Raw genomic sequence first — 12,669 nt, 5'->3', positions numbered from 1 at the left:
AACCACCAAGATTTCTTTACATTTATTTATTCAGTGGTGTGTATAGTGATACAAATCACCAAGGGCAACAACATTTGGACTGCTCAATCAAAGATATGCTCCCGGATGCTGATTTCTCATTGTTTCATCACTGTTGCTGAACCAATAAGAGAGTAGAAAGTGAAACCATTTCTGACCAAAGCAGAACAGAATAAAAGTAAAGCTATGATGGGCCCACATTCTAAAAGTACCATAATAAAAAAACTACCATTATTAAAAAAAACTTTCCTTTTTTATTAAAAGAAACATAAGTACAGCCATCCAAAAACAGATACATATTCAAACATTCAAATAGCCTGCTGTTTCTTGTATCCCAGATGAACATGCTTATATAAAAACACAGCAATAAATCTTAATAAGCCCCATTTCTATACCTTAATTAATAATAAATAGAAAACTAGATTAAATTGAGAAAGTAAGAGAAAAGGAGAAAAGAGGAAACAGAATAAAGAAATTAGACAAGTGACTGGTAATATTAATAAAAAAAGTTAGCCTTGCAATTCATTATGTTAGATCCCTGAACATATCTAGCCCCTTTAATGGACATCTCATTTCAAACTTGAAAGTGCTAATTGAATCTTACATAGGTGAAGGTGATTGTGGGGAGCATTCCTCCTCACTCTGATACTGCTGCTAGTTATTTCACTTCCTCCTATGATTTATTACTTGTGAACCTCTTTGTTTAACTTCCTTTAATGTATCAATTACATTTATGATATCTGGGACTTATTTGTTTTACAGTTTCATGTAATTGCTTTTTAAGCTATTAAAAGAATCAAAAACAGTAACTTCCTTTGGGGGAGGGGGAATAATGCCTGGCAAATCTCCCAGTAAAAATAAAGGTTCTGATATGGGGGAGCCTGAAGGAGGACTTTATTAATTCTTGAAGTTTTGTTTAAGTAGTTTGTAGTGTGTCACACATCCAGAAAATGCCTCTAAGTACCCCTAGTTCCTTGTCCACATCTCCAACATTCTCCCTCTGCCTCTGGGAACACATGTGAAATATGGAATGGAGTATAAAATTATCTATGGAGAAATCTGAATTTCCTGCTTTTTGTCAAGTGTCTAACTCAAGTCAAATTCCTCCCAGGCTATTGATCAGTTTATCCAACCTTAGTCAGTCCCTATTTCGGCCTGGACATCTACAGCCAAACCTTTCCTTCACTTCTACAGTTCCTGAAGGCTCCTTCCTCTGGCTTCCCTCCTCTTTAGCTTCTTATAGGTTGAGTAATGTTTTCACATGGTCTAATCTCATTGCAGTTTATCAGTTCTGTCACCACAGCTCTGCGATGTTTGAAAGGAAACTGCACTCCCCCTCTACCCAGCAGCACAAACTGACAGGTATGTCTTCCCCAGCTGTACCTAACATATAATGGGTAACCTCTTTCCTTCTAGCTTTATATGCTGTTGATTGCAGCTGAACTGTACAAATTCTTATCTGGATAACCGCTAGCAGGGCCAACCTTACACATACACAAACTAGGTGGCTGCATAGGGCACCATGCCTTAGGGGCATGCTTTCCATGTTTATTTACTTACTTACTTATTTATTTACTTATTTTTTGAAGCAATGAAATACAGTTCTTTGCTCTAAGTAAATAAATATGGCACCCTGTTGTAGCAGACTGTGCCCAAACTATGATGGGTACCTCAGGAAGAGGTGCTCCAAGTAACATCTTGTTAGAGATGAACATTGCAAGGTCATAGAGGAGGGACCTCACAATGTTCAAATATAGGCCTGAAAATGAAGGACATGTTGCAGAATTCTGAACAGTTAAGAGGAATGCTTTGTAGCTGAAGACAGAAGGTGAGATAAGTATTGCTATTATTTTTACAATATTCTTCTTCTTCTTTCAGCTAACCGGGGTTAGAGGTCGCCACAGCAGATCACCAGTCCGCTCATGATTGGCAGTGGAGTTTTACAGTGTCAAGGTGCCAGCCTAACACCCAACCTTCCACAGAAGGCACACACATGCACACACTCACACCTAGGGCTAATTTAGAGTGTCCAATCCACCTACAGCATGTCTTTGGGATGTGGGAGGAAACTGGAGCACCCAGAGGAAACCTACACGACCACAGGGAGTACATGCAGACACCACACAGAAGGCACCCCAGACGAGGATCAAACTGGAGAACCTCTTGCTGTGAGGTGGCAACTGTTATATTATATATTAATATATTAATATATTAATATATTAATATATTATATTATATTATATTATATTATATTATATTATATTATAATTGATAAACCAGAAATTTTATGCATTATTTCTGGCTTTGTGATTTCTATTGAGCAACTTGGAATACTTTAATGTGTGGCAGCTTGTTTATGTCAAGATGAAATAGTATTACATAACTATCAGACATTGTAGCTATAACTGGAGGGTATGTGTTCGAGTTGGCTGGATGAAAGTAATTGATCCTTTCGTCATTTGCTCAGATTAAACAGTCACTAACTGGCTTTACAGACTAGAGTGCCATACCTCTCAACTGTTCAGATTTTCACAGAAAGTACAGCTTTTCCTCATATATTTTAGTCTGTTCCTCATAACATTTGTAGTTTTCTGGCAAATTGCAGAAGACTGAAGTCACTAAATAATGACATACATCCAAGTTTCAGACTTTATATTCTTCAGACAATGTATGCTAATGCAAAACCTGTTATTCCATCAACTTTTTCAGTTAATAAGAGCACTATTTAAAATCTGTCCCCATTTTTGGGTTTTTCTCCCCTGATTATTTTAGGCTTTGTCCAGATTTCTTACTCTAAGAGTTTGAGAGACATCTGGAGTGCATTTATGAGACGTAAGATATGCACAGACAGAGTAGGTATAATTGCTGGGATTGTTTTTATAGGAAAATGACAAGCTGATATTATTCTGGCTTTGCAGGACTAATGTGATTTATGGAAAGTAATGTGCAATTTTTTAATGTGTGGAAAATATCTATTTGGAACAAAGGTGAGATACATTACAAAGCCACTTGTATGACAATCAGATGCTTAACCTGTACAGGGAAGTGACTATAACTGGGTGGTGTTACTGGTGAAGGATGCCAGGATGGCATTAACTGACCCTCTTGTTGCTTGCTCAGTTTAGCAGTCAGTCATCTCTCAATAAAATAAGTGATAAAATGTATCAAAGAACATTCAGACCTTTAGCGCTTCTTAGGGCCTGGTTGTTTCCACACACTAAGGCTGAATAAGTGGATTTTGACATGGGCTTAGTAGTCACCATTTCCCAGAGTCCCATCTAGTTAAAAAAACAGCCCTGGTCAAAGATGTACACAGAAGGTCACTCTAACTTGTGTGAGTGGCTGGGGACAACATCATAATTTTTTAACATTCCTCCAAAACCTCAGAAGTCAACATGTCTTGTATTACACTGTAGTACACTGTGTATACTTGTAGTACACTGTACTCTCTGGAAGTAAGAAGTTTGAAACATTACTGTAATTATTGTTTTTTTCATTTTCCTCACAATCAGATGCTTATACATGTAGCTGTCTTTTAGGGGAGAGTAAAGAAAATTTTGTTTATATATGTTTGACAGCAAATCTGCTATGTTCAATTTGTTTTTTTTTTCCAGTTTGGTCTGAATCTGATATAAAAATGTTATGCAGAAGATGACTATCTTTAGACGTTAGGAGTGAAGAGGCATGCTGTATATACATATGACAGCAACAGTTTGAAATATATGACTTTGGACATTTGTACCTTAAATTTCATCTCAATTAACACCAGAAGGATACACAGAAAGCAACTTTCTGTGTGTGTGTGTGTGTGGGGGCATGCTGTATATACATATGACAGCAACAGTTTGAAATATATGACTTTGGACATTTGTACCTTAAATTTCATCTCAATTAACACCAGAAGGATACACAGAAAGCAACTTTCTGGGGGGGGGGGGGCAAGCTGTATTCCCAGATATGATTTGAGTAGACTCACAAGCATTTGTCTTCTGAATTTATGGTGAACTGATTATTGGTCAGCTTTGACCATTAGGCCTTGGATGCAACTTATTTCTTCCTTGAAATAAAAAATTAAGACTGAATTTCTTTTTCTTATGCATGATTTTTGTTCAGGCCATCATTAGATCAAAATGTTGGAAAAAAGCTTTAAAATGCACCTCAAGGTATCTATAAGCCCATGGCTTCCTGCTGCCTTGCAGCCCCTAGGCTCCCAGCATAATTTTTTTATTACAGTATGGTCTTGGTCATTTAGAATGTGTTGAAAAGTTGCAGGAAAAAGCAAAGTTGGAGAGCAAAACCAAATGTCATTCCTTAATCATGTTTTTTGATCAGGCCATTATTGGATGAGAAGTTTGCTAAAATCCTCATGGCTTAATACATTTATTTCAGCAACTATTTGAAATGTTGGGACCCACCAGAGTGAGTCCTAAAATATGTTGAATGGCTGAAAAAATGGACTTACAAATAATGAGCCCAAGAGGACTGTTTCTCAGAATATTCCTTTTTCTCCAATGTATGGCAATCTCGGAGTTGGTATATATAAGTTCGGGATGTGGACGCAGTGGGATCTTGCCCCTCCACCCACAAAAAAAAATAAGTTAAAAGGAAATAAGTCATGTACAAGATTAATTTTTCTCCTATAATTTTGGTCTTTTTTTTCCTGGCTCGTCGGCACTTGCCATTTTGAGTGCCTACATTTCAATAGGGAGCCATTATTTCCACTGCAGTTATTAAAGTGTAGTCTTCATCAGTTACTGTGTCCTGAAAGTATGCAGAAAAAGCAAAGTTGGAGAGTAAAACTGAATTTAGTTTTGTAATCATAGTTTTTGTTCAGGCCATCATTGGTTGAAAAGGTTGTTTAAAAAAACTCTAAAATGTACGATACAGCATCTAAAGCATCCCTGGCTTAAATCAATTATTTCTACTGCAGTTATTACAGTGTAATCTTGGGCAATTAGGGTGTACTGAAAGGATGCAAGGGAAAAATATAGTTGAAAAGTAAAGACTAAATGTCTTCCTTTCTTAAATCATTCAATTCATCATTGGATGAAAAGGTTGTTTAAAAGACTGTCAAATGCAACTTGGAACATCTACAATCCCCATGGGAGTGCAGTTTTGGCTAGACAGAAAATGTTGAATGAATGAATGAATGAATGAATGAATGAATGAATGAATGAATGAATAAATAATTATGGGAATATGAAAAGTAAGACAAACAATGAGAAAAAAGAAGAAAAAAGTAATTAGGAAGATGTGAGTAGGCCAAGATAGGGGGAGGGCTGGGTGCACTAGTTGATGTGCATGGTGAAGTGGTTGTTAGTGAGGGGGGAGCCACAGAGCCCTTCACCTAGGGTGCCAGTTGACTCAAGACCAGTGCTGGCCACAGGATATTTCACTATTCCAGAATTCACAGACTTCTCCAGTCTCTTAGTAGGATACGTCTATCACAGCTTATTCTTGGCATCTCAACTTCAAAGACAAAATTTCTTAGCTATAAACAAAACTGGGATTTCCCCAGGAAATGCTTGAAGCCATAGAGCCATATAATGGGGTGCATCCCTATCACAACACAGACACGCCACAAACCCGACACTCAAAACACCGACACCAAAACTCCGAAAACGCACAAAACCGACAACTCACAAAACCGAACACCATAACACCGACACCCAAAACACCGACACACAAAACATAAACTACACATTACACACAACTATACATGCACTAACCATAACCCAAACCCTAACCCTAAGGTCCGACACTACCGTACACTTACCCTACCCGCACCCTAACCCTAACTCACTTAACCCGCCACTAAACCTACATTCCGTCACTATCGCACACTTACCCTACCCACACCCTAACCCTAACTCACTTAACCCGCCACTACACCTAAAGTCCGTCACTATCACACACTTACCTTACCCACACCCTAAGTCCGACACTACCGCACACTCACCTTTCCCGCACCCTAACCCTAAATCCCACACTATCTCACACTTACCTGTCCGCTCCCTAACGCTAAATAACTCACTACCGCACACTTACCTGTCCACTCCCTAATGCTAAATCCCACACTATCGCACACTTACCGACTCGCGCTCACACGTTGCCCATGTCGGTGCTTCGGCTGTCGGGATTTCATCTTGTCGATCATCTGTCTTGTCGGTTTTCTCGAGTCGGTCTTCTTAGCATTGGTGTTTCAGCGTGTCGATCAAGTCAAGGGGACCCAATGGGGTATATGACTCGTTATTCCTGGGCCTTTTATTTATTTATTGATTAATTGACATTTGTTAACCGGTTTAGTCTAACTGAGCCAGGGGCCCATTTTCAGTGGAGACTTGGGTAGAAGAGCTCCAGAAATAATACAATTAATTATGATATTTACAAAATATTAAAGTAGTGTCACAGAAATATAGTACAAGTCAAAAATTTGTGCACAACAGTACAATGCATAGGTAAAATAACAGTTAAGTACAATTTCCAAAATTTGATAACAGTATATAGCATAGGCCAAATAACAATTAAAAGGTTTAGAGAATATTACACTGAGGAGGACAGTAAGAATACAGTCCCAGAGGAATCACTTTCCATCTAGTGATTTTCAACTTTACTCTGTCTGTTATTTTATCTGTTTTATTCCTTGATGATTTTCAGTTTTCTGATATCCATGCCACTATGTATTTAAATGAGTTATATTTCCACAAGGTGAGTATTGTAATTTTATCTGAAAAGGAGGGGCATCCCTGCAGATCAGTGTTTGGATCATTTCCAAATTTATTTTGTACCCTAATAACTGTCCATAATTTTCCAATAGAATTAATAATTTATGTAGCTCTCTCTAGAGGTTTTGTAAAAAAAAGTAGTACATCATTGGTGTATAAGGCTATCTTATGTATCTGAGTACCCAGGTGGCTTTCTTCTGTATCTGCCGTCCTAATTAGGTTTATAGATTTTTACTTGACTTGCAGCCCAGGAGACCATTAAGGAGCCTAACCCAAACTCCCTCTTGTTCCCAAGCAAAGTCTGGTTAAGTGACTTGCTCAAGATCACACAGTAGGCAAATGAGGGCTAAGGTAATCAAACCCTGTACACAGGAACTACAACTCATAGCTTTAATCCTTTGCACCAACTCCCAGACTTACCTCTGTCAGCGGTTTTATATAAAGAACAAAGAGGATCAGTGACATGCAACAACCCTGCCTCATACCCCCAGCAAGGTGAAACAGTGGAGGATAGGCAGTATTTCAGCTTTACTCTATCATGTGACACAGAGTAAATGGAAAATAGCATCTCATCATAGCCTGTCCTAATCCAGATTTGTTTACTACTTGTCACAAGAACCCACACTCTACTACATCAATGCTTATAATTGTGATCCTTCTGTCAAGTCTCCTCATGGCTTCCAACAACCAAGTAACTCGAGATATTATTGTGAGTCTGCCTGCTGCCCACAAAAGTAGTCTGGTCCCTGTGTGTCAGGCACTGGGGTATAGTTTGCCAGCCTGTTTGCCAGTAATGCCATAAAAATGTTATAAACATGATTAAAGATTGAAATTGGTCTGTGGGAGTCAGGTAGAACCCTGTTTTTGGGATGCAATAGCTAAGCTATATGGGTAGATTACCAAATCTATGATACACTGAGAGGAGAAGAAAGATAAGTTCCAGAAGCCCCTGGGAGAATGGTCCAAGCAAAGTCTGTCCTAGACCTGGAGAAATAATCTAGTTTATAGTGCTTTGTAAAAGTATGCACAGAGGACCAAGTTGTTGCTTTTGGAATCCTTCTAGAATCCAACCCTTATCAAAAAGCCACAGACGAAGCCAAGGCCCTGGCAGAATGAGCATTGACCACAACTAAAATTGTTTTGTTGTGGTAGGAGTAACAAGTAATAACCATGAGACAACCATTTGGACAATAGTTGTCCTTTTTTCTTACCTTCACAAGAAATGAACAGTTGATCAAAAGCCCCAAAAGATTTTGTTTTCTCAAGACAGTATCTGAGTTGTATGTGAACATCCAACATATGAAGATCCCTTTCACCTTCATTTTTAAGTTCTGGGAAGAAGGCAGGGAGAATGATAACTCACATACCACTTTAGGCATAAAAAAGGATTAGTTATTGAAGAAACCTTTCCTGAGTGGAAACAACACACCATAAGCTCAAATGAAAAACGGCAATACCAAAGCAAGGCAAGATGTTCTTCCAACAGTTTATTTGTTAAGCGCTTTCTTCCCCATCAAACGGGAACTTCATCAGAAAAACTACCTCCCCAAATCAACCATTAAAATACAAATCCTTTAATTAAGTACAATAAAATGTCAATTAAATAATTAGTCTCTTAAAAAGACACTGTGTTTAAATGCTTAAAAAACTTGTAGTTTAAAAATTTTTTTTTAACATTTTAATGCCCTTTTCTTTAACACAGGCAACAAAGATAAAAAGTCATTAAGTCTTGGTTTTGTCAAGGCATTTAACTTAATAATCCAATAAAATTCCCTCAAATCTACATTTAATTCCCACCAACCACCCTTGGGGTTGTGTCTAATAACCTCTAAAATACCAAACATAAATTGTGAAAAGCCCTGACATGTTGTTGAATGTTTGAACAAGGCATTGTTCGCATTTCCCTTGGATGTAGCATAAATGTGTTCATATATTCTGTGCCTAAATCTCCTCTCTGTTTTACCCACATAATAAAATGAACAGGTTTGGCAAACAGCAATGTAAATAATGCCTTTAGTGTTGCAGTTACCTTTCTGCAGAAAAATATCCTTTTCATTATCTGCTATGTGTATCACATCATAATTCAAAACAAACTGGCATTGATTGCAATAACCACATCTGGTTGTCCCTTTCAACAACACTCTCTTGGGTAAAATACAATGCTCCATTAAATATTTAAAATTTTTTCCAACTTTGTAAATAAAGTTTGGTGCATTTCCTAAACTATTAAAAATTTTAATATTTCCATTAAAAATAGTCCAATTTCTTTTAATAATTTCTTTCAGCTGTTTTTCTCCGTTGCCATAGATGATAATCATACTAGTTTTAAAATCTTTCTGGGTAGAATATTGAGTGTTATGTTGGTGAATAATTTCACCACTGGCCAACAGGGGTTTATACCTTACCCCCACCCACCGATAACTTGTTCAGCAATATTTTGCAATAAATGATTTGGATAACCTCTCACTCTGAACATTTCAGTAATGGTGGAAACTTCATGTAAAAATGTTTCCTTCTTTGAACACATTCTACCAGCCCTAACCAGCTGTCCCTTAAAAATATTATTTTTTGCATAAAAAGGATGACACCTTTGAAAATCTAAATAACTGTTTGAGAAAGTGTCCTTCCTGTATATTCTAGATTCAAACGTGTTACTTATTTTGTCTTTAATAATCGTAATATCTAAATAACTTATCTCATCTTCAGAACAATTGGCAGTAAACCTAAAAAATGTACAAACTTGGTTAATATAGTGAAGAAATTAGTTAAAACTAGATTTTGAATCGTTCCACAGGATAAAAATATCGTCCAGGAAACAGTAATAAGTTGACCATTTCCGTGAATAGGAACTTGAAAAAATATGTTTTTTCTCCCATGCATAAAGAACAAGGTTAGCATAAATAGGGGCACGTGCGACCCCCATTGCCACTCCCTGTATTTGCTTGAAAAATTCTCTTTCAAAAATAAAATAGTTATTAAGTAAAATATATTCCATTGAAGGCATAATAAAATTAATCATAGTGTCTGAAAGTGTTGTAAGTTCCCTAATGGTTTCATAAAACAATTCCAAACCCTCTTTATGTGGGATTGAAGTAAATAAATCTACTACATCTATTGTAGAAAAAATAACTTCAGCTTTATACCATCTTTCGTTAAACTTCGACAAAAAATCCCATGAATCCTTCAGTAAATACTACACATGTTTTATGGAATCTTTCAATATTCTATCCACAAAAGTACTAAGGGTATATGTAGAACTATTATGTGCTGATATAATTACCCTAAAAGGAGGTTTTTTTAATACTTTTGTGGATTTTGGGAATGCCGACAGCTGTAGGTAAATAAGGATGTTCTGTTTTTAAAAAATTGTAAAGCTCCTCTGAAATTACTTTCTGGAGTAGGGAATCTTCCAAAAAATCTAAAATCTTCCTATGTGCTAAATTAATTTCATTCCTGGATGATGTTTGATATTTCTCTTTGTCTGAAAAAATAATAGTAAGTTCATTTACATAGTCTAGTGAATTAAACAAAACTACCCCCACCCCTTATCCGGCTTCATAATTCTGTGTGACTTACTTGTTCTTAAATTATTTAATAGAGTAAACTTTTCTCTACTCAAATTGAATCTTTTAATAGAATTGTGTTTGATCAATTCATTTTGAATATCCGCCTCACATGCTTTTTCAAATGCCGCAATTATGGGGTGTAATGGGGGGTTAAAACTACTTTTCTTTTTAAACATTTGTTTACCACCTTGTTGGTTTGCATAGTTTTTGGTTAATGCTCCTTCAAACATGATCTTAAAGTTTAGTTTTCTACTATAAAGCTTTAACTCTGTAATTGCATCCACTTTTTCCGTTCTACAAGTGGGAATATATTTAAATCCTTTCTTAAACAGTGTAAAGTATGTATTGTCAACATTTAAATCTGTGTAATTATAAATATTAAAACCATCCTTTGAAAACATAATACCATTATGGGTCACCTGAATATTGTTTTCATTAACTACTTCTATTACTGATAATTGTTTCTGTACCCACCCCATTTGTACCCCCTGTTGTTGGGTTTGGGTTGGTATACATCCCCTAAAAAACTTTTTTTGTTGTTGTTGTTTGTTCCTATTCTTGAGGTGTTCAGACCTTCTAATAGGAGGAAATTCCGTGTTATAATCATCTACTATATGGTCTTGATCTCTAACTTCTTGTTCTACCTCATTATAAGTAGGTGGTGTGTGTTGCTTCGAATCAGGAACAGAGTTTGTGTTAATAACCCTGTTAGATTCATTAGAGAACCAACCAGGAAAAGGATAAACATTTTTCTTTACATATTCGTTATCGTCTCTTAAAAGTTTTTTTCTTTTTACGTTCCAAATTAATTTTAACACTATAGTCTACCTTTTCTAAGATTTTTTCTTACTGAACCATATTAAATTCAAACAATAAATCATTCTCAAGTTTCCTATTCATTTTATCTAAGTCTTCCAACATGTCATTAATACGTTTACAATTAGTTTTGATAATAAATTCCATTAAATCAAAACCAAAACGGTCAAAAAGCTGTAGAAGTTAATTTGTATCACAGTTACTAGTATTCAAACCGTTCAGAAATTTAAACAGTCTAAGCCCTTTAGGAACGTGTTGTTTCTTTAAACTCTCCTGAAGGTACAAATTGTCACATTGCAGAGCACGTACCTTAAACAACAAAAGTTCAAAATCTTTCATTGTGGTGTTAAATGTTTGATGCTCGTGCCTACCATCTTCATGTAAATTATCCCCTGGAAATGACAATTCTTTCATGATCCGTTTTCTAAAACTAGAAAGTGGCTGATGTTTAACTGAAGAGTTAACCATCAATTCTTCTTTGTTTGATCGTTTGCTACCGTCTAGTGGTTTGGCTGAAAAATCACCTTGATTTAAAGGTCTAAAATGGAATGTACCAAAATCTTTCCTTCAAACGTCTGCCTGAGACTTTCCAATTTGAGTGGCCTGAAGAGAGTCCATTCTTTTATTCAAATCTGTCACTTGCTGAGTCAATGCCGAAATAAGAATAGTCAAGTCAATATTCTGAGGTGATGGGTTGACCGGAGAGTGATTAAAATCATCACCAGTTAAATCCTGTGTACCGGGATTTCTCTCCCGGTTGTCTGTAATGAGAACTTCCATAGTTTTGTTGTTTTAGATATTGCATGATAAAAACCTCGGGATGTAAAAGGCAAACAAAACACCTATATCACTTCCCAAGTAGTTAGAATAAAACCGTGTTGTGCCACTCAGTCAAATAAAAACACAATAACCAACTCCAAAAAAAAAAAATTTGAAGGACATCAAATATAGAACCCACGAAAAGTACAATGTCCAATTGAGTGGAAACAACACACCATAAGCTCAAATGAAAAATGGCAATACCAAAGCAAGGTAAGATGTTCTTCCACCAGCCTATTTGTTAAGCGCTTTCTTCCCCATCAAACGGGAACTTCATCAGAACAAACTACCTCCCCAAATCAACCACTAAATACAAATCATTTAATTAAGTACAATAAAATGTCAATTAAATAATTAGTCTCTTAAAAAGACACTGCGTTTAAATACTTAAAAACTTGTAGTTTAAAATTTTTTTTTTTAACATTTTAATGCCCTTTTCTTTAACACAGGCAACAAAGATAAAAAGTCGTTAAGTCCTGGTTTTGTCAAGGCATTTAACTTAATAATTCAATAAAATTCCCTCAAATCTACATTTAATTCCCACCAACCACCCCTGGGGTTGTGTCTAATAACCTCTAAAATACCAAACATAAATTTTGAAAAGCCCTGACATGTTGTTGAATGTTTGAACAAGGCGTTGTTCGCATTTCCCTTGGATATAGCATAAATGTGTTCATATATTCTGTGCCTAAATTTCCTCTCTGTTTTACCCACATAATAAAATG

General features: G+C 36.2%; 1 protein-coding gene across 1 annotated transcript in view; it reads right to left on the bottom strand.

Moving 5' to 3' along the window:
• Window positions 1–11,539, bottom strand: part of LOC122816236 (osteoclast stimulatory transmembrane protein) — a 161,314-nt gene extending 149,775 nt beyond the window's left edge. Inside the window, exons 1-3 of the mRNA XM_044088979.1 lie at window positions 11,435–11,539; window positions 11,160–11,299; window positions 10,494–10,603 (exon numbers count right to left, since the gene is read on the bottom strand). Coding sequence (XP_043944914.1) covers window positions 10,494–10,603; window positions 11,160–11,299; window positions 11,435–11,539 — 355 coding nt within the window. The remainder of the gene's footprint in view (window positions 1–10,493; window positions 10,604–11,159; window positions 11,300–11,434) is intronic.
• Between the last annotated feature and the right edge of the window lie 1,130 nt (window positions 11,540–12,669).

This window comes from Protopterus annectens, chromosome 12.part0 (assembly GCF_019279795.1).
Source record: "Protopterus annectens isolate FY-2018-M chromosome 12.part0, PAN1.0, whole genome shotgun sequence".
Classification (NCBI taxonomy): Eukaryota; Metazoa; Chordata; order Ceratodontiformes; family Protopteridae; genus Protopterus; species Protopterus annectens.
Note: the sequence above shows the minus strand (reverse complement) of the source record. Positions and strands in the feature narration are given on the sequence as shown.